Consider the following 27,099-nt stretch of genomic DNA (forward strand, 5'->3'; position numbering starts at 1 on the left):
AATGTGTACATTCAAAGTCTGATAATATATGCTTCCAAGTTAACTTTTAAAGAGTGTGTGCCTATCAGTCATCTGGTTTTAAAATTCTGAATCACTGTGACCTCAGGCATCTAGCATAGCTCCTAGCACATGGTACAAACCCGAGAAATACTTGTGGAATACACGCTGTTCAGTGATTTCTCATCTGGTCCTAATGAAAGTCTAAAAGAAAAGTTTCATTGATAATTTTTTTTTCAGTTAACATGAATCAGTTGTGTGCTTTCAAGATCCGGCATATCTGCCATGCAGACCCTGCTAGCTGTGTCCAACCTACCATTCGCTCACTCATCGTAAACATATTTCATGTGTATCTAGAACATTCTGGGCACACACCAACTTACCATTTCATTCAATTGTTGTAAAACCCTGGAGAAAAGTGTGGGAATGAATATGGCTCCATGCTCTATTTGTATTTTACTCAAATCCGTCTTGTGTTTTTAAGTGGTGCTAAAAAGTTGAGGTTGACTATGCTAAGAACTGGCGAATTCCAAAAGTGAATGAGAGATAAAGACTTAGCAATACTGCAAGTGGGTTGTTTTTGTTTTGCTTTTTTTTTTTTTTAAAGATTGTATTTATATATTTGACAGACAGAGATCACAAGTAGGTGGGGGGGGGGGGGGAGGCAGAGAGAGAGAGGGGAAAGCAGCCTCCCCACTGAGTAGAGAGCCCGATGCAGGGTTTGATCCCAGGACCCTGGGATCATGACTTGAGCCGAAGGCAGAGGCTTTAATCCACTGAGCTACCCAAGTACCCCACAAGTGGGTTGTTTTTGTCTTAGTCTTTGGGGCTTGCTTTTAGATTGAGTCCCTAGGATCCCTACCATGCTGTCTTTTCCAGGAGTCTGTATTTTAGCCTTGAAAATCCTCTAAAGCAGTGCAGATGTAAGTAGGACAGCCATATAATTTATTGTCCCAACTGGGGTAATTTTAAGAGTGAATGGGATAATTATTAGTCGTTACACTGGTGCAACAGGTGTCAGTGGGCATCTCGTAGGTAGTCAGGGCTGTACAGCGTCCTAGGGAGAAGACATGGATTGAAGGATACAGAGACATCACACAGTGGCTGCCATGTCTTCTGCACATGATGGCCCCTTTCTGGGGGTCCATTAACTTGAGTGAAAAGTAAAAAGTAAAGTAAACAAAGGCAAAAAGTAAAGAAGTAAAAGTGAGAACAAATCCTACTGTTTCTTTAAAATTTCACTATTTTATGATTATGCAGAGCCTCAAAGGAGAAAGTCTCATCATAGTTTTGAAACCACTTCAAACTTAGGGGCAGCACATGAAAAGATCCCCCTCTCTCCTTTTTAAACCTGCATAGTTACAAGAGCATACATCACGTTTTCAACAAATTCACACTTGCTAACTTTGGGATTGGCAATGATTTCATCTTCACGTCCTGAAGCATTGCATTGAGGAGTCTCAGAACACAATTTGGGCTGAAAAGGAGAAGGACCGTGATTGATGAGTGATGGCATCTGGGGTTGTGAGGACAGGAGAGAGAAGTAGGGAGAATGGAAGGGGTATAGGACAAGTGTGTATGCCAGTCCTAATATAGAAGACAAAAAAAATCTTGTATTTGGGGTAAATCTTCCCCCGCTGATATCTAACCCTATTTTAATTTCACCCAGAGATTTTCTTCTCATCCTTGCTCTGAATGCTATTTCATCAACACTCACATGCCAAAGTCCGAGCAGTGGTCCTCACCCCTGGCTGCTTGTTAGTTAGAATCCTATAGGATCTCTGCAGGTGGGGCCCAGGCTTCACTCGTTTTAATACCTATGTCCCACGACCAGGGGATTCCCCTGAGCAGCTGGGATGAAGGACCACTGGCACAGAGACTAGAACCAGAGATGGGATGCAGGGCACCCAAATCTCAGTCCTTGTACTTAATGAAGTCTGTGTGACCTTGAACATATAACTCATCTGAGTTTGTGGAATTAACTTGGACTCCTTGGTGTGTCTAGCTCTAACTCTCTGAGACTGAAAAGTGAAAAGGTGAAGAATATAATGGTGTGTTGACTCAGATGATGTACATGTCCTCTTCTATGTAAATTCAAGGAAAGCTGACTTTGTTGTCTAAGAGGGCAATCTACAGTCAATGATCAGGAAGAAAATACTTATCACTTTTCCATGCATGAACAGTCACAGCTAAGTTATACAATATCATTGATAGAATCCTTTCCTAGGTTGTTCTCTCCTATGCTTTTGCTTTTTTTTTTTTTTAATAACAGTAGAAAACCATGGGCAACATTTACAAATTCCAATACATTCTTTAATCACTTGAACCACTGACATTAGCAGATCGTTGGGCATTCTCACCATTTAGTAATTTGACATCTTACCTGAGTGACAGCAACATTTGTCCCATCGGTGACTTCCACACTCATATTATAGACGGACCTCTGTTCTGCATCCAAAGGTTTTGCAATGACAATGGTCCCGACACCCTTCTCTGCGTCAAAAGAGCTGTCAAAATTCCCCCCTGATGATTTCACAAAAACAACACAAAATTAGCATATCTGAGAAGTTATTACATCTGTTGAAGCATATAGCTTTAAAGGGAGATCTCATATAGAAATATTTTTTGACAGGCATCCCCATGGTTCAATTTTATACATCTTAAATGGGACCTCTTTATTTCCAACTTAATTTGTATTTCCAAACACAGCCTCTACAATGCATAACAATTGTCACAAAAAAGAATGTATTGCAAAGAAAAACCTCAGCACTAATGTTAAAGAAGTAAAGCATAACCTGACTCAGTAAAATATTTAGAAAGCTTAAGGCCCTCCCCCTTGTGGTTTTTCTGCTAAGAATTTCTAGACCTTTCTGCTTTTTCTAAAATAGATTAAATTCTAAGTAAATAAGTAGTCCAGTTATTAACAAAACTGTGTAGACATTCTTAAATCTAGGATTGATGGTAAACATTTGGTTGATAGAATTCAGATTCCCTCCAGTAGATGTCAGAAATAAAAGTATAAATAGTAGAAAATAAGAAAAAGGACCAAAAAATTGAGTTTCAAGTAAAAAACTTTGTATCTGCAAGTTGGGGCGTTTATAGAAAATTTTTTTTTTTTTGCCATTTTGACAGTGTGAATTATTTTTGTCCCCCATAAGTAGCAAGTTTATGGGAGATTTATAAAATGAAATCTGGAAGGAAGTAGAAGAATACCTCAGTTTATGTGATATCACTCATAAAGCAATCAGTACAAAAGTTTAAAAAACTTTTCCTCTCCAGTCTGTCGGACCAAGTACAGCCCACAATCTGTGAACAATGTGCAAAGACAACACAGGCTATTTTGAAATTACTGTAGCTGTTTCCATCTCTGTGAACTAAAATGTGGTTTATGATCTTTCCCAAAATGATTTTTTTTTTCTTTTTAAGGAGGAGAAAAGATAATGGTATAAATGCTGGACTGACTTTAATTAAATATCAGTACATGTTCACAAGTTCTATTTATTTTAGTCTGAAATTTCATGATGTCAATTAATTTTGTTCTTGGATAGTAATTTTATTTAGCTACAGCATAGAGGGCAATGCTTTCACTGAATTTCATATTTTAGGAAAGAAATCTTGGCTTCTCTTATGTTCACCATACTCTGCATTTCATTTTGTTGATCAATGAAAAATACCATATACAATTTCTATGATACTACAATTACAAATGAGTGAATGACTGACTTCAGAGAAAGGAGAATTTAACCTGAATTAGTAGAATGGGATGTACGGTGACACAAAATAAATCATATGGTTTTCTTAAAAAAAAAAAAAAAAAACAAAACAGTAGTATATATTTCAAATACTTATTGCTTACAGCTGCAATATACACTTAAGATTATTTAATTGCTAGAGGGAACATAATTGCCCTTGACATTTAATTAAAGTTATGGAGATACAGGGGGACCACAGAATTACTTGGAGATGATATATTTTTCAAAAATTTCATCTAAAAAGAGACTCATCTTCCAATTAATATCTTTAATTGATTTACTGAGGAGCACTTAATGTTAACTCCAAAAAAAAAAAAAAATCTTTTGAAGAACAGGAGAAGGAGAAAGGGGAGGAAATCAGGGAAGCAAACCTCAGGTCACTGTTTCTCTTTCGAAGGGAGTGCTTCCTGTTGATAACTACATGAAATAAAATGTAAGGCTGTTTCAAGCACCTTGAACTACCACCCTAATGAGCAAAGAAAAATCATTTGCTATCAACTAGTACATTCTTTTTTTTTTTTTTTTAATATTTTATTTATTTATTTGTCAGAGAGAGAGCGAGTGAGAGCAAGCACAGGCAGACAGAGTGGCAGGCAGAGGCAGAGGGAGAAACAGGCTCCCTGCGGAGCAAGGAGCCCAATGTGGGACTCAATCCCAGGACACTGGGATCATGACCTGAGCCGAAGGCAGCTGCCTAACCAACTGAGCCACCCAGGCATCCCTCAACTAGTACATTCTGAAAAAAAACTTTGTCACAGAAAGTTTCAAAGGAAGGACATCAAAGACGTCAGACCTGTGTGGAAGGGTATATTGCCATTTCCTGGGCTGTTTTGGGTGGGTGCTACTTCATATTTTAAATCAGATTTAAAATCATTTTTCGCATGTTTTCCTAACCAGGTTGTTTACTTTCTTAAATATGAAAACACATTATTTTGGGGGGAGGCAGGATTAGGATCTAGGAAAAGGTCATCCTGCTATGTCAATTAATTTCAGAAGGTGGAAATTGGTAGGTCAGGGCAAAACAGAAACTATGCAAATTATAAAACTTTGGTTTGCTCCCGTTTAAAGATGCATGAAAATGAAATGCAGAGAACAGACAAGCCAAGATTTCCAACTTCAGTTCCTGCTTAAATGGGGCAATCCTATGTGTTCTCTCTCACTGCCTGGGATGCCCATTTTCCTCAGGGCCCTGTGCTGAAAGACATAATCATTTCACGGGCCGAGTGGCATAAAAGTTGCATAGTTTACAAATGGCATATAGATTGTGTTTTCTTATTAGTCATTTTTCATATGAAAAAACATTTTTGGCTACTTTAAGGGATATGATTTTTTTAAGTTATCTCTCTTCCTTTTGCTGTGTGTGATTGGGTGTATGTGTGTGTATCTCCCTCACATCCCGTTACTGTTTCCAATACTCTAGAAACTTCTAAAAGGGTGGGAGATAGACAAATGAAAGGCAGGTCAAGGCGAGCTTGAGAGACAGGGTCTGTGAAGTGTCTCTCAGCCCGTCAATATGGTGAGCAGCCTTTGAGAGTTGCTTCCAGAGCTTGTGCTCCGAGTTAAACCAAGACTGCATGTGAAAACAAGGCTCCCCAAATCTTCCCTTGATTTTAAATTGAATTTCTGAAAAGGGAGGCGGAATCCAGACCAGCAGTGCACCATCAACCCTCACACGATTTAATAAGCTACCACTTAGGCATCCATTTCATGAACGACTCCGTATCTCTCCCCCAGGGCTCATTTCTCAGGCTCCCTTTTAGCCTGAAAGGTGATTTCATTTCATGGGGAACCACGTCCAATTCATCTGGGGTGAGACTATCAAATGGAAGGAGTCTTTTCTCGCTAGCAGCATTCTGTTTCAACAAGATGTGCTTCCTCAGAGCCAGTAACACAACATGCAAAGCCAGAGTGTGCTAGTGCAGCAGCGTTAGGCTAAACGAAAGGTGGGGGACAGGGGAGGACACCGCCGAGCTGGTCTGAGCTTCAACAAAGTGGGAAATTAGAAAAGTCACAGCCTGAATGTTGCTGCGGGGGTGTGCGGCAGAGATGGTTAAAAGCGAGGTTGTGAACAGCCCACATAACAGATAGTTCATGTCAGGAACATGGCTCTGTGACCATTTTTGGTCAAGACGGGTGTAATAGAGTAAACGAAGAGCAGAAGAGGAGGGTTGGGTTCCTCTTGGATTCTCAAGTTAAACATAACAAGTCAGAATATCCTAAAAAGCTTCAAAAATGGGACAGGGGTGAAAATACTTGAAGCCAGCAGTTACCGCTTAACTATGCTCAGCAGCAGGGCACTGGCCTGTGATCTGGTCAAGCCTTTCTTTAAAGAAGGGTACAAAATGTCACCATGTCTCCATAATGAGATCCAATGGCGGGTACCCTACCGCCTCCCCTTTAGAGAAGCTTCCAGGCCCGGCCCCTAGCATATGATTCCGTTCCACTCTGTGTGTAATTGTAAAAACACCAACCGAAATCTAGTAGTCACCAAGGGGGGAAGTGTTATGTGAGAGGCTTCCAAAACACTGAGCTGCTTGAATTAAGGGAGTCGTTCACAAGCTGTTCATTCAAGTTCGGCATGTACGTCGAACTTAAGGAAAAATGCTAAACACCGATTATGGTTTGATCATGAATAATTTTCTGTCTTGGAATGAAGCAAGCACAATATGGGGCTGAAAAGGATATTTACATGGAAGGCAGGAGATGCTGGGTAGAGGTCAGGAAACAGTGGTAGGAAGGAAAATCCTTCTAGAATCTGGTTTAAAATTCATTTTCTTAAAATAATTGATGTACGAGGTGCTTTTGGCACTTTTTATTATTTCGCTGAAACCTCTTCAGATGTGCTCCTATGGTCTGTAATGTCACTATGGAGAAACGGGAGGGCTTTGGGGGATCAAATTAGGGACAGAGTGCAGAATAGGAGAAATGAAGTATTTGAGGTCCATTGAATGTCTTTGAGCAAATACTACTCTAATGGGTACGCAACTGTGTTAGAAATGGTACACAGACATGGCTTCTCTCAGGAGGGCTGGGTAAGAGTTTTGGGATAAGGAAACATGGTTGCTTGATTAGAAAAGACTCAGTCTATTGTCAGAGACCAGACCTGCTATTAGCGCTACCAAAGAGTTTCACTTGCCCACTTGATCCAACTCTAAGGGATGGCTCCACTTGGGGACAAGGCTCAAGAAGGACAGATGTAAGCTCATGTGATGAAAGCAGCCCAGAACCCAAAGTCTGTAGGAATCTATGACCATGTATGAGCCAAGGTGATCTTTATATACCTACAACATGGACAGGCCTTTTGGCTAGAGCTGGACCTATGTGATAGCTTGCACCATCAGAGAATTGTTTTCAAGGACAATAAGCAAGATATTTCAAGTGCTTTCTGTCCCCAAGAAAAACCATTTTCCTAACCGAAGTACCAAGTAAAAAGCAAGAAGAGTGGGTGGCAGCATCCACCATCAAACTGTGGGTGAAGTGGAATTGTTTGAAGTGTATAATAATGGTGGTCTTTACAATACAAATATTTGCCATTGGGATAAAGATATGTGGAATGAGCTGGGAACCAGATTGTGTGCACATTAAAAGAATGTAAATCAAGGAGCTGCTGAGTTGAATCATAGTCTCCTGAGAAGTGTGAAGATATGTGATAAAAACCACAAAGGATTATGGGTTATTTTTGTTCCCTTCATTTCTCTTTTAACACAGAGAAGGAACATGCTGTGCATTGGGCTGTTTAAACACAGAACAGCTGAACTTTATGGTGTTTCCTTTTAATTACAGCTTTCTTTACTGAGTTACAAGTAGGGCTTCTGTTTCTGGAAGCTGAAGAGGGTCCCGCTACATAATATTGTAAGCAGTGGTCTCTTCGGAGGAACAGGAAAGTGACTGGCTGATCTGTGGTAAAGGGGTCCACACTTGGGAATGAGATCTCTCTTGCTATAGTTTTTATGAATTTATATTACGGTGGGAGGAAAAGGAATGCGGTTAAACAAGAATCGGGTAGATCCGGAAATATGGAAATGAGGAGACTACACTCCCAGGGGGAAAAGCATGCAGAAACACTATTTCTGCTTACTTAATGAGAATTCGTTTGCTACGGGCATCTGTAAACTTCAAGTGCTAGGCCAGGATGCTGAAAGCTCTGGAATGTCTGTATAGGTGTCTAGGTGCCCTAGGTGTATAATGGAACCAGGTCTTGACTCTCTTGGAAGAGTTGCTGAGTATTTGCCTAAGCAAGACCGCAGCTTCAATATGAGATCTCATTTCAGATCTATGCTAATGGTATATGCCAATATTCCACTATAGTATATTGCCAAATTTCTTAAACATCAGGAAGCCGTGTTCCCTATCTTTTCCCTCTGAGTTAGCTTGGCTGAGGAAGACACTCAGTTACCAAAGGGAAAAGAGAGTAGAGTCTGGATGGTCAAGGATAACTTTGCAAGAAATACTGAAAGTGAGAAGGAAACATCTGAATATGATAAAGAAAACAATAGATTTTTAGAGAAGGGAAAGGCATTGTCAGCAGATTGAAAAAAAAAAAAAGACTCTGTTCGATTAGAAAGGATTCTAAAAAGGGGGATTTGGTGGAAGGGAGACCATATTGATTGTGAGAGCCACCGCAGCTCCTGGGGATAAGATTTAATGTCTGTGGTGAAACAGAATCGGTGTTTCAAGAGATTGTTGGCTGGATGTGGGGATGGAAATAAAATCATGTTCTGTTTGGGAACTGGGCCCAGTAATTTCAGTTTGCAGAAGAAGCTCAGCTAGAGGTGACCAGATCTACAGTGAAATCTCTGTGATGAAAGCATCTAGACTAGAGGGACAACGCTGTAGGTTTTTGTTAAGAGAACTGACACCGAGAGGATTAGGAAGAGGGTGGCATTTAGAAACAGGAAGGTGGAGAAACATGAAAACTGGTGCTATGTTTTTGATGATTTCTGGCTATGTATTTGGGGCAGCCTGAAGGATTCCATCCGGGGAGGTTAGTCACCTATAAACTGCCCCTCTCTTCTCGGGATAGTTCTCATTTTGTCCACGGTGCCATGGTTGCTAAGGCTGGGAATATAGCAGAAGGTCATGCTAACTCTGGATTGGTCTCAAGAGGTGTTAGTAGGGCTAATAATTGGCTGCCTGGAGCATCTCCATGGGTCACCACTGTTTATCCCACTCACCCTGAAGCAATCAACACAAGCATGGGCAGGAGGAAGGGATGAGGAGACAAAGGCCTTGACTGTTAAGAATGGAGATTGGATCAACACAAATGAAAAGACACCATTGCCCTGAAAATGCTAACGTGAAAACATGCAGGTAAGGTGACATGCAGCATTACCAGCATTACTACACACAAACACACACGCAGGAAGGCTGAGGAATTGCAAACTGATCAGGATATCTGGGATCAAATGGCTGTTGGGACTGAACGTCAGAGAAAAGTGTGCTTGGAGGATTTTTTGAAGTGGGTACATGTGAGGTAGGGCAGGGGGGATGGTAGCAGGCTGCGTCACGGGGCAGGACATTGCATGTGTGGATCACACAAGGGTGTGAAGCAGTGCTGTTGGGTGTAGAGGAGCTTGTCAACTGGAGTGTCAGGGGAGGAGGAAGATAAACGGGTGGCTAATGACAGACACGAAGCCCTCCCACAGCAAAGGACAGCAATGCCAAGAGACCTGCTGCCTGCTGGGTTTTGACTACACTCTTCTCTGGGCTATTTACTTATTTCTTAAAAGGTTTATTTATTTATTTTAGAGAGAGAGAGAGAGAGAGACAGACAGACATCAGGGGAGAGGGGCAGAGGGAGAAGAGAATCTTAACTAGATGTCATGCTGTGTGCAGAGCCTGATGCAGGACTCCATCCCACAAGCCTGAGATCGTGACTTGACCTGAAACCAAGAGTCTGACACATAACCGACAGGTGCCCCTGGGCTATTTAAGAGAAATCCCTCTTGCATATGCCCCTGGAGGCCTGGCACCAGGGACACAGGGAGAAAGTGAGATGCGTTTCCCGTGACTCCAGTTGGAAGTGGCAGTGAAGGAACCACCAAAGGGGATGGCATAGAGAACAAGGTGATGCGCGCACGCCGTTCTCTGTTTCACTAAGAAAGAAGCAGCATCAGATAAAAACTTAATGGACTGAAAACTACTGAGAAGATACAGACTCAAAGACATCTTTCACGGATCAGAAGAGGTTCCATTTCAAATGCTTTAAGTGGAGATGAAGAAGGAGTTGAAAGCTTGGAATGAGGATGGCCAGGTACAGGGATGGTAGATTTAATGCCAACCAAGCAAAACAGAGACATTCTACCGGCATTCCAGCAAATGAAATAATGCAGAAAACACGCCTATCTGGGGGAGTTCAAAGGACCTTCTATGGAGGTTTGATTGAAGGCCAGGGGGCATTCTTTTTCTGTGCCTCATTAAAACAGATGTGGAATGTTCTCAATGCTTTCTGCAGATCCAGCCATTCCTGGGAAGAGGGATAGGATCTTGCCCATCCCATCCAGGCAGGGACATGTGGAGGGAAATGATTCCCCCAGACCAGGTCTCTGGATTTCTGGTCTCCCACAAAGAAGCGTGGGAAGTCAGCTCCAGCTCGACCCGGCGTCCAGTCCGGGGTCGGCATCCTCTCCCTGCTGTCTCCTATGAGCTATGGCCCATTCTGGTTCCTGGTCCTCGGCACTTATTTGCCCTGCCCTGCCTCTCCTTGCCTGTGTGTGGGGGGACAGGGGTGCTCCTTTGCCCTCTCCTTTTGCAGCCTGCTGTGCTTGCTTGCTTGCTTTCAAGGAATGTAAAGGTTGGCTCCCACGGTCTGTTCTGCACGCTTCCATCTGCTTTCTCTATTCCGTTCTCGTAGGAAGCGCTCACTGGCTATATATCTAGGTTCCATTTCCTGCCTTTCCTTTTGTGGATAGCAGCCAGGGACCCTCTTGGTGGAGCTTTTAGGTCTATGAATGGCACTACTGCTGCAAAATAGAGGTGTTGGGAAAAATTTTAATTCTTTTTTCCAATTGGAAAAGGCCCCATCACATAACCCAACCTACCAAATGATAGAAACAAAACAACCAAAAGCCCATATACCTCAAAAGCGAGAAAAAAAATAATTTTTTAAGTAAATCAAAACCACCCTTCCCCCAAATCCAAACCCCATCAAACCTCAAACAAAGGAGTCAGTGGATTCGAGTAATGCAATAGTTGTTAGAGGCATTGTATGAAATCTGTGGGCTGCACTTGAGCCTGTCATAGGCAGTTATGAAAGATGTAATTTAATTTGCTTTAAAAAAAAAAAAAAACCGTAAAAGGCAGATTGGATAGCTGTATTTTAGCAAATGTGTTTGCACTAAGGGTACCTTCTGTTGAACAGTTCTGCCCACAAGCTGTCTGTAGAATATAGAACATCTCTCGAGCATGCTTGCCACCTTGAAGCAGGGCAGTCGGGAGCAGAAAAAAAAAAAAGAACAGAATGCAGAAAAAAGGTGAAGAAAAGAGAGAAATGAAGGACAGCAAGTCTAGTACCATCAATACATTTAGAAATGAGATTAGCCAAGTGTGACAATAGAATTTAAATGACACACAGAAAGACATTAAGATTGCAGTAAATAACATACTATGGAAAATCCAGCCAAAGAGCACTTTCTGTTCAGCTTAGCTACAGAGTTGGAACGAAAGCACAGGTCGATTATTCATTTTACTGGCTCTTTTGCATTCCAGCACTATACATCTTTTCATCTTAGCACTAATTGTTAGTGGGTTGTTTTTTTTATTTTTGTATTTTTTATATTTCTTGGTATTTTTTGCATTTTTTTTTTTTTTTTTGGCTAGTTACTCCAGTCCGTGATTACATTGCCCATTACTGCTCTGGAGGACTCGAACTTACCAACTATGTCAAACCACAGAGGGGTGTTAGCTGGCTGCACAGACACCACCCCTACAATCTCGGTGACTCTATCGCTTTCCATGACTGTGAAGTTATAAAACGGCTCGTCAAAAGTCAGCGGTATAGGTGAAGGGGGTGGTTTCTTAATCCATTCAATGTGGAGGCGGGCCGTGGAGGATTTCTGTGGGCGCCCATTGTCCACTGCCTTTATCTACTCACATATGGAGAGAACATAGAAAAAGGTCTTAGAGCTCAGATCCCTGTGGAAATTGGGGTCTGTCCCTCATCCATCGTGGGCCCAAGAATCCCTCCTCATCACGGTGTCCGCAAAGGGAAAGGATGGCAGAGTCTGGGGAGAATGTGCTCAGGAATCAGGGGACACAACTGAGTCATGTTTGGGGGGGGGGGTCCCATACCGCATTCACTGGAAGGTGATCTGAACCACCACCAACTTTACAGATGTGGAAAACTTGAAAAACAGAAGATGCACTTACCATTTGTAGTGTTTTATGGGCATGACTGATAGTCACATAAGTAGGAATAGCTCATTTGATTCCTTGTACCTCTGGTGGTGATGCTTGAAAGGGAATGAAGTGCGCCGTGAATCCTTAAGTGTGGATGAGAATGTGTGTGGTCGTGTTGTGCGGCTCCTTCCTTCTGCTTTATTCTGGGGAAAGCACTGTGTTCACTCAGAATCCGAGGAAGGTGAGGGGATAGGTGTGGGAAAGGCAGCAGCTTTGCTCACACTGCCTTGGAAGCCCCTCAGGCCAACTCTGAAGGGGCAAACAACTCTTTTGGTGAAAGCATGGGTTCCTGGAGACAGCGGGATGGGGAGGAGGGTTTTAATGACTCTTCCCTATGGTCTTATATAAGCCCTGAAGAAATCAGTTCTGCCCACTCAGCTGTGCAGGGTGAACTGCTATGTTGACCTGGACTTCAATGACGGTTCAAGTTCAACAAGCAAAAACCACGGACAGAAAATTTTTAAAAATCAATTTTAAAAAAAGGATTTTAAAATATCACATCTTAAAAATAACACGTACAAGTGCATGGTCACTTGTTACAGCCTTTAAAAACAGTGATAATTCACAGCACCCAAATGCCATGGAATCATGACAACCACTTTGCCCCAGAAATTTCCTGTGGGATAGAAGACCTACGAGGATTCATGTCTTCCTCGGTCAGGTTTCCTAGGAGCAGGGTCTGAGACAGGGATTTGAGTACAAATCGTTTTGGGTGGAAGTGTTCTTGGGACAAAGGCACTGAATGAAGCAGGATGAACAGGAGAAAGAAGGTAAACATAGGTGTGGTCTCAGCTGAAGTTTAACCTCAGCCTGATCCCATGGGGGGCTCTGAATCCTCAGTTGTACAGCTGGGTTGAATCCACCTGGAGGCAAGGGGTCCGCCTTTTGTACCACTTAGTCATTGGCTATGGGCTGCTGGCCTGGGATGGGAGTGTGTAACCTCCTGGGTCAAGAAGGTAAGCCAAGGATGATTCTCTCTAGAAGGGGGAAAATATGAGCCCTTAGCAGCCAACACTCTACAGCAGTTGGGGCATAGCTACACCAGCCTATGGGGATCTGGCTGGGGCACAAACAGTATCCACTACAGTTCGTCCATCCAGTCTTCAAAGTCTCCCATTGTCACACAACTAGAGTAACACACATTACATCAGAGCTGCTAATGGTAGAAAGAGGGTCACTTCTCTGTTATCTTCTTTTCTCTGCCCACAGTTCCGGATAGGTTATTGAGCAGGGAAAGAAACCCAAGTCTAGACCATAAGACGGTAAAGACAAATCAAGGAACTCAGACCATCCTTTAAAATAATACAGGACTGACTCTATACAACAGAGAAGGACGGCAGATGGAGCTGACTCTTGACAGCTGTTGGGACACTGGCAAGGACCCATCACTCATAAGGATAATCCATCCCCTTTCTGGCCTAGATGCTACCTTTCTCAAGTGTTGGGGGGTGGTGAGAGCAGGTGGTACTTTTAGATACAGGAATTCTAAGTCTCTATTTGAGATAGTGCTCATTTTTTAAAAAAATTCTCTAACAATGAAGAATGCAGTCATTTCTTACTTAAGTTTTTTCATTTTGGCAGCTTATGCAGAATAAGCATAGCTGAGATTCGTGTCTCAATTTTCACGGCTAAATTCATGTCCTATTACACTGTCAATGATTACAAGAGTTGTTTTCTTTGGGAAGTGAATGATATGTTGGGTGGTGGGTGTAACATGTCACTCTCGTGTTCCCCTACCCTCAGTTTTCATCTATGATGAGTACCTTACAATGGTTTAAGGCTGTAGGAAGTGTGGCTGAGTATGTGACAGGGCAGGCTGTGTACTGGAGATGGAGGAGGTTTGCTGATACGACACAACCGAAGGAAATGGTCTCATTATTGTAAAAATTTCACTGAAGGAGAAAGTAGTAGCCTTCCACAGCCATGTGGCTGTACTTATCACTCTAAAGATTTATTACTCAAATGCATATACATGAGGAAGAAAGGAAGTCCCCCCTTCCCATGAATGTTACTGAGGTTCAGAAAGATCTTACCGTTAGGATGTCATAACTCCCTGCTGTAAACTGCTTTCTGGAAGAAACCATGCCAGTTTTGGGGTCAATAAAAAACTTTCCATCATCATTCCCATCCACGATACTGTAGGAGATTTCTGCATTGGGGCCTTCATCTCTGTCAAACGCAAAAGCCCTATAAATGGGTTCTCCCCTTTTTTTCCGGTCACGTTCTGGCAGCTTGATCTGGTAGACCTTCTCTGGGAACTGTGGTTTATTGTCATTTTCATCCAAAACCTGAACCACCACCCAAATTGTGGACTGTTTTGGAGAGGAACCGCCATCTGTCACGGTCACCTGAGTTTTGAAAGAGAAAGCATTTTGCAATCAGAATGGAGAAAAACCTTTCTTGCCACTCCTCCCTCCGGCTGCCCACAAAAGGCCTCTTCTGTGCCTTAGGGCAGCTCAACTTTTCTTATTCCTGTCGTTCATAGTCAATGTATAACTTTTCATAGTTCATCTGTAAAAGCAGGGACTGCTCTACATCCAGTAATGGAAATCCTTGCTGAAACGGTGGGAGGAAAGCAGAGTTCTCATTGTGCTGTGGAGTGGAGAGGGAGAGGAAAATAAGACTGACTTTACAAAACGTACTAGCTTATATAAGCTTATGGTCATGAAGTATGACCCTCGACAGACACAAAAAACCATATCATCATTAGTACATGTTAACCAATGGGCATTTCTTCTAATTCTTGGACAACGATATCATCATCTTCCAATTTCATGGAAAATTTGTGAGTTTTGCACTGCCACTATACAAAAGGAAAACCGAAATATATGCTTCATAATTTTGATGGCTCATCGTAAGTACATTTAACAGTTATAATACATTTTTTTTTAACAGTAACAAAATAATGGCTTTTCCCCTCTGGGAAACTTGAGGGGGATGGACACTTCTTTCTGCATCTCTGAGGTGCTATTCTTACGAGTGTCTGGGAAAACTGAGAGAGAGGAGAGAAATGAAAAGGAGACGTGGTGTCTTGGTCATCTTCTTCTTGGTCATAGTGATAATAATTACTATCATAGAAATACTTATACGTGGGGATGGGGACACTGTCCATAAACACTCTGGCATACGTTGTATCACTCACTTTCCAAAACACCTTCTTCACTAAGTGGAGGTTTACTTGTTCCTATTTAACAGATGAGTAAACAAAGCCTCAAAGGCCCCTCTTGTTACCAAGAGTCAAAGCCAGATATTAAGTTTTTGGCAATTCTTAATGTTCTGTGTGACCACAAACCTGGAAGAACCTGTGTTTCTTCTTTAGATCATTACCTAGAATAAGACAGCTTATTCCTACAAAATACATATTTGGAGGCTGGAAGGAACATGAAGATGTATTCGGCACCCAAAGGAGAAAAACAGCAGTAAATTACAGCACCTGGTCATCCAGTTTTTCACCTAATAAAGCAACCTGACAGGAATAATGGAAACAAAGGCCAGAAACGTGCAAAAACAAATTAAAGGCTTTTTGCAAAATGGAACTGCAGTGTAGTTCAGTTTCTCTTACAAGCCGCCTAGGAGAATGGCTTTAATAGACTTAAGATAAATTTTCATAGGAGTTCTTGCTTTCTTTGAGAAATCAATCAAGTTTCCTTCTAAAGTTATTTTCCCAATTGGTTGGTTATGTTTCACAAAAGATCACGTTGGGACCACTATGTGCCAGCGCTGGATTTTGACTCCTGAGATTTTCCCAGACACGCTGAGCTCTAAATGTTACACTCCCAGGTGAGCCGTGTTGACCAAAACACATTGGTTTCTTGGCCGCTCCACTTCCCTGCCTCTCTTTCCTCCTCGAACAGCCTCCTTCCGACGCCAGACAGCTCTTGCGGTCTTCACTGTGCACAAAATCACCTCCTCACAGCGTCTCAAGAAATCCCCTGCGGTGGGCTCGAGACGGGGCCCTGGGGCTGGTTCAGGGCCACGTGGCTGCCAAGGAAAGCAGAGGCCCTCCTGCCTGCAGTTCACCACTCACTCAAGGATCCTGCTGCTGTAAAAATGGTTTCTTTGGGGGGCGCCTGGGTGGCTCAGTCGGTTAAGAATCTGCTTCGGCGCTGGTTATTATCTCAGAGTCCCGGGATCGAGCCCCGGATCGAGCCCCAGATCGAGTCTGCTTCTCCCTCTGCCCCTCACTCCCCTTGTGCTCTGTCTCTCACTCTCTCTCTTTCTCAAACAAATACCTAAAATACTTTTAAAGAATGCTTTCTTTTGGGGTAGAGCTGGATTTATACACCCAGGTGTTCCAGATGTCTGCTTAGCAGGGAAAGGTGGGTCCCCACAACCCCGTCTCACCTCAAGCACCCCGCTGTCTTGCTCTCTCAGTCCACAAAGGTGTCCTTGGGTCCTCCAGGGAGCAACAGCTCTTCCCTCTAGGGCTTTTGCACACCCCGCCCTCTCTTGCTGGAGTACTCTCCCCGTCCCTTCCCCTCCGTCTTGCCTCCTCATCCCCGAGGTCCAGCTGAAATGTCGTTTCTTCAGGGGTGCCTTCTCTGAGCCCACAGACCAAGCGCCATCCTCCTGCCCCCCTCGCCACCCCTTCCTGAAGCGTACGCTTTACATTACCCTATACTTTTCTTTCGCCGCGCTCTTTTGGAAAGTAAATAAATACAGTCTTCTTCGTCTGGGCTGATAAGCTGTGTAAGGGCAAAACAGACTTTGCCTGGTCTGCTCGCTGCTCTCACTCCTGCGTCAAGCCACACAGGTCGAACGTGCGCCACAAAGGCTTATTTACTGAGTCAGACTCTAACTCGGGTCTTACTTGAGCAACCTCTTCAGCCAAAGCAGACTCACCTTAGAAAACTGGCGGAGACCATTCGAGGCCCTTTTTACAACAGAGCCCAGCTGCCTTTCCGGCCTTCTGGTCTGGGGCTCCTCTGTCTTATCCATGGCGTCCAGCACCCGCTGCAGCTGATCCTTCCCCATCGTGTGCGCCTGTGCCTGTGCTGGAGGCTTGTTCTCCATAGCTGACTAGTATGTCCAACTATATGCCAGCAATCTATTCTCTGGACCTCTCATGTCACAGACTGAAAGCATCACCTTCAAATCTCCCCCCTCTCCTGTTTTGCTTCTCTGTGAAGGACACCCCCTACCTACTTCCACGCTGGTTTGTCCCAGAATCCCGGGCATCGACCGAGAGTCCTTTCTAGAGTCCTGTTCTTGCTCTCCACATCCAGCTGAGCTGGGAGGCCAGCAGGTGCACATTTTCTGACACACTGCCGCAGAATAGACCTGTTGTGCACCCTGCTTGGACTGCTGCAGTAGCCTCCTGGTCTCCCTGTCTCCAACCTTCATCTTTGTTGTAAAGTTATTTCTTCCTTAAAAATCTGATAATGTCACTGACCTTGGATGACACCCTTCCGGGGCTCCTTGAGGACAAGGCTCTGGCCAGACTTACTTATTACTGTGCCTTATCCATCCCTTTCCAGCCTCTGTGCCTGGTTACACTGTGAGCCTGGGAGGTTCTGATTATGTCATGTTCCTAACATCCCCATTCCTCTGTACAGCTGACTGCACGGAATGCCTTCTCTTGGGAATATGCCTGACTCATTCTAGAAGCTTCAGTTCCAACACTCCTTCTCCGAAGTCAATCCTGCCTCCGGCGGACAGATGGAGGCACCCTCACCATGTTCCCACTCCACTGTGTGCATAACTCCAGTACATAGTAATTATCATCTGTGTTTTCCAGTGTCTGTAAGCTTGTCAGTCTCCACTCAAGCCTTCCAGAACAACCCTAGGTCAGGGATTGTCTCTTATTCATTGTTATGTTCTGGTACCCTATGCAGCCCCACATGTCAAATAAATGTTGTTAAATGAAATTAAGAATTAATTTATCTAAAACTCTTCCCTATGATAATAAGTGGAGGAAACATTCAGACACTGAAAAGTCTCTGTTTCTTCATCTGTAAAAACAATTAAGAGATGGATAACATACAATCCCTAAGTGTTTCTTGCTTTATGAATCTAGGAATGGGGGTTAGACAGAGCTAGTACAACTTTCATACCCACCGGACATCATGAGAACATCACCAATCCCATGATTACTCATAGTGATTTCTAGCCACTTCTCAAACTGTGCTGGTCATTGCAGACACTTATCTACAATCTACTGAAGTTATCTATTCATGTGTTTTGGCTCTTTCAACAGGCTCAGAGGCAGGGACCTTGACTTTTTCATCCTTGCTGTAACCTAGTGTACTCTCAGTAAATGCCTGCTCAATGACTACGTCATTTCTGACCTCAGAGTCTTCATTTCCATTTTTATTTCTCTAGACCCACTCATGTGTCCAGCTCTGTTTGTACCTGGAATATCAATCATGAATGATTCCATCAGCTTTTTAGACTTTATTTTTCCGTGTTGCCTTAGGGCTCAGCCCACTAGCTGGAATCAGTCTCTATGGAAAAGGAGTAGCAGCACCGGGGACCAAAGCAAAACTAACATAAGTCCCCACCATCTCTCCACTGAGCCATTTTTCATTAATGATGAATTCTATTGTTTAGAAAACTCTCCCTTCTTGCTCGGCCACAATGCGACAGGGGAATACCAAGACATCCTAACCTGGATTTTCTGTTCTCATCAATGATCAATAATCAGTGGTTTGGCAATTAATCAAAGTCTAAAAGACTCATTTCTTTAGGTGGTTACAGCGAGCACCTAACAAAAGGAACCATAACGCAAGCAGTTCCACTGAAAGTACAGTCCAGTCCATTTCATTTTCCTGTGGTGTCCTTGGGGTCTGTGATTATCAGGTAGAACCAGAGGAAATCAACACAACCCAGTGGATTATAACGATAAAACCACAAAGAGGAACATGTTTATATGTCTATCTCTGGAAGATGCAAAAGCTTTATAAGACCAAAAATGGATGGACATGGAGAATTCTGGATTCAAGGCAGCTGGTGAAAGCCACGCTTCTTACTCACTGAAATTTCCTGATGTTTTTGTATTTATGGTCTCTCTCCCTACAGTAGAATAGAAGTATGGATGCTGTCTGAGTGTGGAGACCTTGGGTCTTGTCCACTACCTTGTCCCTGGGGATTATTGAAAGTATCTGAAAATATATTAAATATTTCTAAAATGGAAAGTCCAATTCTGACATTCTCCTTAACTATTAATTAATCATAAATGGCTATTTCCAGGCCGTTACACTTGGCATTGTAAACCTCTCTTCAGGGATTACATATCCCTCTTCCTATACTTTGTATTTTATCCTTGACATTTTCTCATTATCAGACATATATTTAACTCACAATCTTATTTATTGAATGTCTCCTTTTATTAGAATATGAGCTCCATGTGCATTGGCATTTGTCTATTTTGTTCACCCATGACTTCCTGGCACGCAAGTATTCAACAAATATTCATTAAACAAATGAAGTTTTCATCCAGTGCCGTGTAGTTACACGGCAGTTCAACTTTTCGAGGGAAATTGGGAGATAACACCAACCAACAAACCACCCAACAAAAATTCTGTATTCATACTAAATTCACCTTTCTTGCATGCCCCAAATCTTCTATAATATTCTGGACCTTCTATAATATTCTGAGACCATGAACTGGCCTCAGTTTACATGCTTTCAATAAGACACACTGCCTTAGGAAGCAGCCCATTGGTTGTTTGACAGTTTCATTGTTCCCAAAGCTCTTTTTAATACTGAACCTGAATCTAGCTGCCTGTCATTAGCCCAGACTGCCTGTCGCTTCCCAAAGACCAGGTTTACCTTTTGTAACTATACAGAAAAAGTCAAATTTCTCTTGCACCTTGTCTTGGTAATCTGCTGCTGTGTAACCCAAAACTCAGGGGCTTAACTAACCCATAATAATTTATTTATCTCTCCTGGCTTCTAGGGCTGAACGGGGATGTTCTTACTTGGGGTCTCTCATAAGCAACTGCAGTCCCAGGGAGCTGGGTCTGTAGGTCACTGGACATGTCTATTGGTTGACACTAGCCACTGCTGGGACCACAGCTGGGGCTGAGCCTATGCTTCCTTGCAACACGGTGGCTGGGTTCCTTTCATTATTTCCTTTCATTCCTTTGATTGTTCAAACAGTCTCATGAGATAGATTACACCTATTTGATAAAGAACTTTAATTTAAGAACTTGTCCTGGGTCACAGTGCTCTTAAGTGGAAGAGATTGTTTTAACCCTGGCAGTTCGGTTCTAAACCAGGGAATTGGCAAACTATAGCCCCGAGGCCAAAACCTGGCTGCCTGTTTGTATAAATAAAGTTTTACTGGGATACAGCCACACACTCATTAACATGTAACCTGGAGCTGCTCTCCTGCTATAAATACAAGAGTCCAAAGATTGAGGCAGAGACCATGTGGGTCCCAAAGCCAGAATAGATGCTATAGTTGCTATTTGGCTCTCTACATAAAGAATTTGCTGAGCTCTGTTGTAAACCTTACGTTCTGCCGCGTCTTTGGTTACAGGGCTCTCACTTAACAGCATGCCTGCTTTGCTCAGTCCTTTGCGTGGTGATTTACGTTGTCCCTACTTTTTGCAGGAACCTGGTAGACATCGCCACTTGGATTCTACAGCTAGTAAGACAGTGGGGCTCAGAAGTTAAGTGAGGAATTTTTGCAAGGCCACTCAGCCAGTAAGTGACAAAACACAGGTTCGCACCCAAGTCAGTTTGGCGTCACAGCTCATGCGCTTTTCCCCACCCTGTAGAGTCTCCGGAGAAGCATCTGTTAACCATCTGTTTGAAACTCCCTCTCCAAACATGGCTCCAGATCAACACCGAGCTCGGAGCCCTGCTTCTAGAATCCAGCTTTTCCCTCCTTTGAAAACTGGGACCATCTTGGACGGACCCTGGTCTTTGGCACCTTTCCTGTTCTCAACTGCTGAAAAACTGCCACCAGGTCTTGGGCGGCAGCTGCGACTTCCTTCGGTTGCCTGACTTGAGACGCAAACTTCTTCAGCGCAGTTCTGTCTCCTGCTATTTTCCTACAGTTCTGAGCCCTCAGTTCCCGCTCAAAATCTGCTCTCCCCTCCTCCCTGATAAAGGAGCCCAGGCAGGAGGGGAGGGGGTGGGGAGGGCTTCAGCTTCCCTGTTACCTCTTATTTATCCTGCACTCAGTGATGTTCCTCTGGGCAGGACTCTTCCAAGTGCTTACAGACACTAACCCATTTGTCCTCACGCCCCGGGGGAAGGAAGGTGGGGGGATGATCCCCGAACTACAGGTTATAGACAGGCAGGGAAAGGTGAAGTAGAGTGGATTCCACCCAGTCCAGGGTCTGTGCCCCCAACCACGACCCTCTGCTGCCTGTCCCCTAAATGCTTGCACCAACTCGTGGGTGTGGCCACACTCCTGCCTCTGAATGTGTTCCAATCCATCCTTCCAATGGCCTCAGTACATCCTAGCAAGACATCAACGGTTTCCTCTTTGCAGTGCAGGTGGCGTCAGCACTCCCGAAACAGAGCCCTTATCCTACCAGTCCATCTGCCCACAGTCTAGGCTGATCACGCCCCAAATACCAAGTATCTCTACGTTCACACGTGGCTGCCACATACTTTCTCCCCGTCCTGGCAGTACCCCTTCTTCCCGAGTACTTTGCGTCCTTATGCTGAGTCTCCTGATTTCTAGGAGCTATTTTTTGCCCCTGAAATTCTTCTAAGGCAGAAGACAAAGCTCAAAGGGGATTTATGTTTCTCTCCTCCATCTCATTATGAAAAGTCTCAGGAACTAGCTCATAGATTGGTGTGAGGAAGAAATCTAAAGATAAAGCCATTTAGACCAAAGCAGAGCTTCCAACCACGTGACAAGTAGGTTTCAGATATCCTGTGACACTGAACTTCTTAACTCTTGGGTAGATGAGTGTGACCTCACAGAGCTGGATCCCCGGGGCTGGTCATCTCTGGCTGGGGTTAGCCTTTCTCTTTACCTGATAGTCTTGTACAAATATTATCATCTTCTTTGTGCACCATAATGGGACAAAGGTTATGAAGCCTGTAATCAATTACTAATAATGTTACCCTTCTCTTGGCTCCGATGACATTTTAAAGCAGTATGCCTAGGGCGGTCACTGGGTGCAAAGGACACATTCTTTATGCAAAGGATTTTAGATGCTACGGCTGTTACAATCAATTCCATTGAGGATGCCTATCTATTTTCACGCTTTTCTCACAAGACCAGTTGTGGATAGCAATGCTCTTACCCTCTATGTCTCTATTCTTGATCATCAAGGGTAGGCAAACAGATGGAAGGGGACCCACTATTGAGTATTTTCTTTTCCCTATAACATTCTCATATGCACTGAAGAGCCTCAGAGCAAAGAAACTGGCTTTCCAGCACTCAGCAAAGCACAGAGTCACTAGACATTAAGAGAACTCACAAGTAAGTGGGAGTTTAGACATCATTCTGGTTCATTCCGCCCGCTTTACAGATGAGGAAACAGGTCTAGACAGATGAGCTTCTTAGACCAACATCGTATTACTGGCAATAACCTTAATTTTTCCAAGACATTGGCTCCAGAATTCCAAGCTGCCTTTTGAGCTTCAAGTGATGCCTCGTGTTCATAACTTCTCAGCTGTGTGATTTCAATATTGCAGAGGTTTTAATTTTGGCATTTTTCAAAATGCTACATGCTTTTAAAAAAGAAGAGATGTGTTTAGAGGAGAGGCTCTGTTTACTTTCGTCTTCAAAATGTTTCCCAAACATTAAAAACTTAATCTTCTCAAGAAAGTAGAGAAGTTGAAAACAGCTTTATCTCCTCCCTACCAGGGGAGAAACAGAGAAATGACCTCCTCCAAGTATACCACGGCATTGAGTAGCCATGTGGGGGTCAGAATCCAGACCTGTCTGCTAGTGGGCTCAGATGACTGCACTGTTGGGAAGACAAGTGTTTCCTTCCATTTCTGGAGTGGAAACTATGTACAAACACTAAATTAAGGGTAGGTCTTGAAGGAGGAACAGCTCTTTTTTTTTTTTTTTTTTTTAAAGATTTTATTTATTTATTTGACAGAGAGAGAGATCACAAGTAGGCAGAGAGGCAGGCAGAGAGAGAGGAGGAAGCAGGCTCCCTGCTGAGCAGAGAGCCCGATGTGGGACTCGATCCCAGGACCTGAGATCATGACCTGAGCCGAAGGCAGCGGCTTAACCCACTGAGCCACCCAGGCGCCCAGGAGGAACAGCTCTTGAAGATAAACCTTCTGAAAGGTAAAAATGATTGAGCTAAAATTAACCTGTACTATCTCCCATATTTTCCTTTGAGGGAAAGAAATAAAAAGCCCGTTTTATACCACCTGCCCTCGGTTTTATTACATGTGATTTCTCTGACTTGACCTATCAGTTGGCATTAAGAAATCATCTAGAGGCGCTCTAGTCACTCACCATCCTGCCTAGGTACAGCTGAGGGACATATTCTCTGGACTGTGGAAGATTCGTGTCCCTGCGCTTTCCAGTTTCCAGTAAGTCAGGTACTTCAGGAGGTGTATTCAGTTGAATATCTTCGTGGAATGGTTTGTTTTTTTACGGGAAAAGTCTTCCTTTGAAATAAGAAAAAGGAGGGAATGAGGAAAAAAAGGAAACAAGGGAAGAAGGAAGAGATGAGAGGAAGGAAGCAGGAAAGGAGAGAAAAAGTACAGAGTGAGGGAGGTAAGAAAAGATAGGGAGGAAGGATGTAGGAAAGGCAGGCACGGAGGTAACGTCCTGCGAAGAGGTTAATCTAGGAGGCACCGGGCAGCTTTCTGAAGAGAATGGGGTGTGTTCCCTTTCACATAAGGAAGGCTGGTTACAAAGGCATGGAAACAAGAAAATCTATTCACTGAATGGTCGGGTTAGCAATCTTTCAGGGATCAGATGATGTTAATCTGATGAGAGTTTACTCGAAACTATTTTCTAGAAAGTTTGCCCTGAAAAGTTAAAAGCACAAACCAGAGGGGCATCCTGATCCCTGGAACCTAGGTCTTGGGGTCACTGAATCATGCTGTTCATTTTTGCATGCTCTCTCTTTGTCCCAAGATGTCACATTATTGGGGGGCCCCCAGGACAAATCTGCTCACGATCCACCCAGAGACCCCTTGTGAGCACTTGTGGTCTGTCTTCTGCAGGGCATGGGTTCCCATAAGTCTGTGAGCCATTTCAGGGGCTGGCCCACACTAGCACACAGTGGGTCCTCAAAAAACATTTGTTGGTTGGATGCATGTGGGAACCTTGCATCTCAGGACAATGAAGGTACCTTTTCACTGCCATGTTTAGACCCAGCGATTTCTAAATGGCTGCTTTTTCAGAAAGATCCTTGACCAATTCGCTTTGGCAGTGGCTGCTAAGATTATAAAGCTTTGTCCAAATCTCTTCTTGGCACTTCAGGAAATAAAGTATTTCCCAGCCTGACATCTCTTAAAGCTTTTTTTCCCTGCAGAGAGGTACACATCAGCTACTAATCTCATCACATTTCCATTTCCTTCCAGGCTCATCTGCTCATCATTTTCTATTCATAAAACTTGCTTGATTCTAATCTTCCCGATCAGCAGGAACTAAACACCTCCTCCGAGTTTCTTTAGAATGATGGTGATTACCACACATGTGCTAACTCCCCCTTTCAAACAGATGGGTCCAATCTATGTGCCCACATGTGGGCCGTTAAGAAAGTTCTGCTACGAACTAAGATGTGACATCATATTAGCCCCAGGACTCAATCCCCTGTACCATTTCGTAATTCCCCCAACATTAAGGCCTTCGTCCGTATACTATTCCACATCCCCTTCTCTGTGAAACCGAATCCACCAGGTATGAATTACCGTGTGAAGTGTATATTGGTAGCCTCCCTACTTCCCAGCACCGGACCTCACACTTTATGTTACTTCTATCCTGCAGACTCTCTCGCCTTTAGCTCCACTGATGATGTTTTTTTGGATTTCAATGCTAACACTTACACCAGACACCAGATTTTTGGTCTTTCTTCCCACAATCAAGACTTAATGCAAAAAAAAAATAAAATAAAAAATAAAGACATTGTTCTCATTACTAGCTCAGGAGAAAGCTTTGCTCCTCTCGCTTGGTAATTCAGCATGGGTTTGTATGACAACTCATCAGGTCCTTTAACACTTTATCTACCTAAAAATACGAATTTTAAATCAATTCACTTAAAAAGAAATTAGGCCCAAGGATATGTATGAAAGCACATATAGACTACTGTAAAAGTCATGAAGAAATTGGTGGCCCAGAGATAGAATTTTCCTAGGCCCATGCAGGGTAGTACAAAAATTTCTGCCAACATTCATAACTAGAGAGGTTTCATATAAAAATTCCAATTCTCAGCTTCTCCTGAAAACTCAGAAGGACCGGCCCATCATCTCTGTCCTCTGTTCCTGATGTTTCAGCCACGTCAATGTCATTCAACAACATCGTGCAGAAATTTTTCTTCGAATGCAGAAATACTTCTCACTGCCCATATTCTTATCAAAAATGGTTATAAAGGATAGATGGAGAATTCTGCATATTCAAAGACAAATGGAAGAGAGCACATTTCTTTCGTAAGCGAAGTACATTCCTGTAAGCTTCACATGCAAACACTCTGCTGCTATCCCTCACTCACTTACGATGCCAGAGTGGGCTCTGCTGACATTTGAGCTTGTAACCCTTGGTTCAAGGTCTTGGTAAAAATCGTTCTGTATGGATAGGATGTATGTTTTGATATGTTTCAGAGATAAAACTGTAGCTCTTGGCAGAGACCAGAGCAAGGGGAGTTGAACATACGTCATTCCTACTCGGGGTATGAGGATTTCAGGCACTATGATTTTATAAAAATCTAAAGAACTTTCCAAAAAAAAAAAAAAGAAAAAAGAAAAAGAAAAGAAAAAAACCAACTGAAGGCATCTTTAGCCCTACAGTCACCTAGACAACAAATATGAGTCATCTGGAACACTTCTCTGGCCCTCCTCCCATATCTCATCTGTCATTAACGAGGGACATTGCCAGGGATGAATCAGAAATAGGTGAAGATGGGGGGGCGGATTTGCACCAGGATGCAGGACTTAGGAACAAAGTGTGGGTGGGCTTTGGTGGTGATCTGTGACCGCCTCGGCCAAGTGTCCCTGAGCAGGGCACCACCTGTGTCATTCTAATAGCAGCCCTGACAATTCTACCTCTGAAGGGTCAGTTGTATCTCTCAGTTCTTTCTTCTCCCTTCTTGGGGTCAGGCTCTCATTATCTCCTCCCTAAATCATCTTGTGCCAGTCTTCAGCCTGGTTGCCCTGCCTCTAGTTTTGCCTTATCTCAGTCCATTCTTTAGAAGACTGGAGAATCTTCTAGCAAGAAATTCAGATGATGGCAGTCCCCTGCTGAGAGGACTTCAGGGACTGCCCACTGCTTAAAGCAAATCTAATAAAATGTGTCATGGAGAACATCGGTCCTGCAATGAGCTTGCCTTAAAAAGAGAGGGTCCAGGATTCCAGAAGCCTGAAGAACACTGTAGGTAGAGCTTTCTATCTGAGTGAAACGAAAGCAAAGAGGCTGGTTTAATTTTGTTTAAATCTGTGTGTCCCAAGCTTATGTGACAATAAGATCCTTTCGTTGAGCGATGCTTATTAACATCCTTTAGACTTGATATTTCAAGGAACGTACTTTGGGAAGTGCTGACTTAACAAGACAAAGCCCACACTCTTCAGGATTAACATGTGAGATTCTTTAGTATTGATACAGCCTGTTACTGCTACTCTCAGCTTCTAGTTTTTACCCAGTCTTTACCTGAAGTTCTTCCTCTTAAGATTTTACTTATTTATCTGAGAGAGAGAGAGAGAGAGAGAGTGAGCGAGCGCACAAGCAGGGGAAACAGCAGAGGGAGCAGGAGAAGCAAGCTCAATCCCAGGACCCTGAGATCATGACCTGAGCCGAAGGCAGCTGCTTAACTGACTGAGCCACCCAGATGTCCCCATACCTGAAGTTTTAATCACAGAG

At 43.4% G+C, this 27,099-nt stretch overlaps 1 protein-coding gene across 5 annotated transcripts in view; it reads right to left on the minus strand.

Annotated features, from left to right (window-relative positions):
• Positions 1-27,099, minus strand: part of FAT3 (FAT atypical cadherin 3) — a 648,153-nt gene that overhangs the window by 111,756 nt on the left and 509,298 nt on the right. For 3 of the 5 annotated variants that reach the window (XM_032359438.1, XM_032359434.1, XM_032359435.1), the window contains 4 exons: positions 14,180-14,494; positions 11,623-11,833; positions 11,096-11,164; positions 2,381-2,520 (listed from right to left, as the gene is read on the minus strand). In XM_032359438.1, coding sequence (XP_032215329.1) covers positions 2,381-2,520; positions 11,096-11,164; positions 11,623-11,833; positions 14,180-14,494 — 735 coding nt within the window. The remainder of the gene's footprint in view (positions 1-2,380; positions 2,521-11,095; positions 11,165-11,622; positions 11,834-14,179; positions 14,495-27,099) is intronic. The other 2 variants (XM_032359439.1, XM_032359437.1) reach the window with 1 other exon arrangement.

Source organism: Mustela erminea, chromosome 9 (genome assembly GCF_009829155.1).
Source record: "Mustela erminea isolate mMusErm1 chromosome 9, mMusErm1.Pri, whole genome shotgun sequence".
NCBI lineage: Eukaryota > Metazoa > Chordata > Mammalia > Carnivora > Mustelidae > Mustela > Mustela erminea.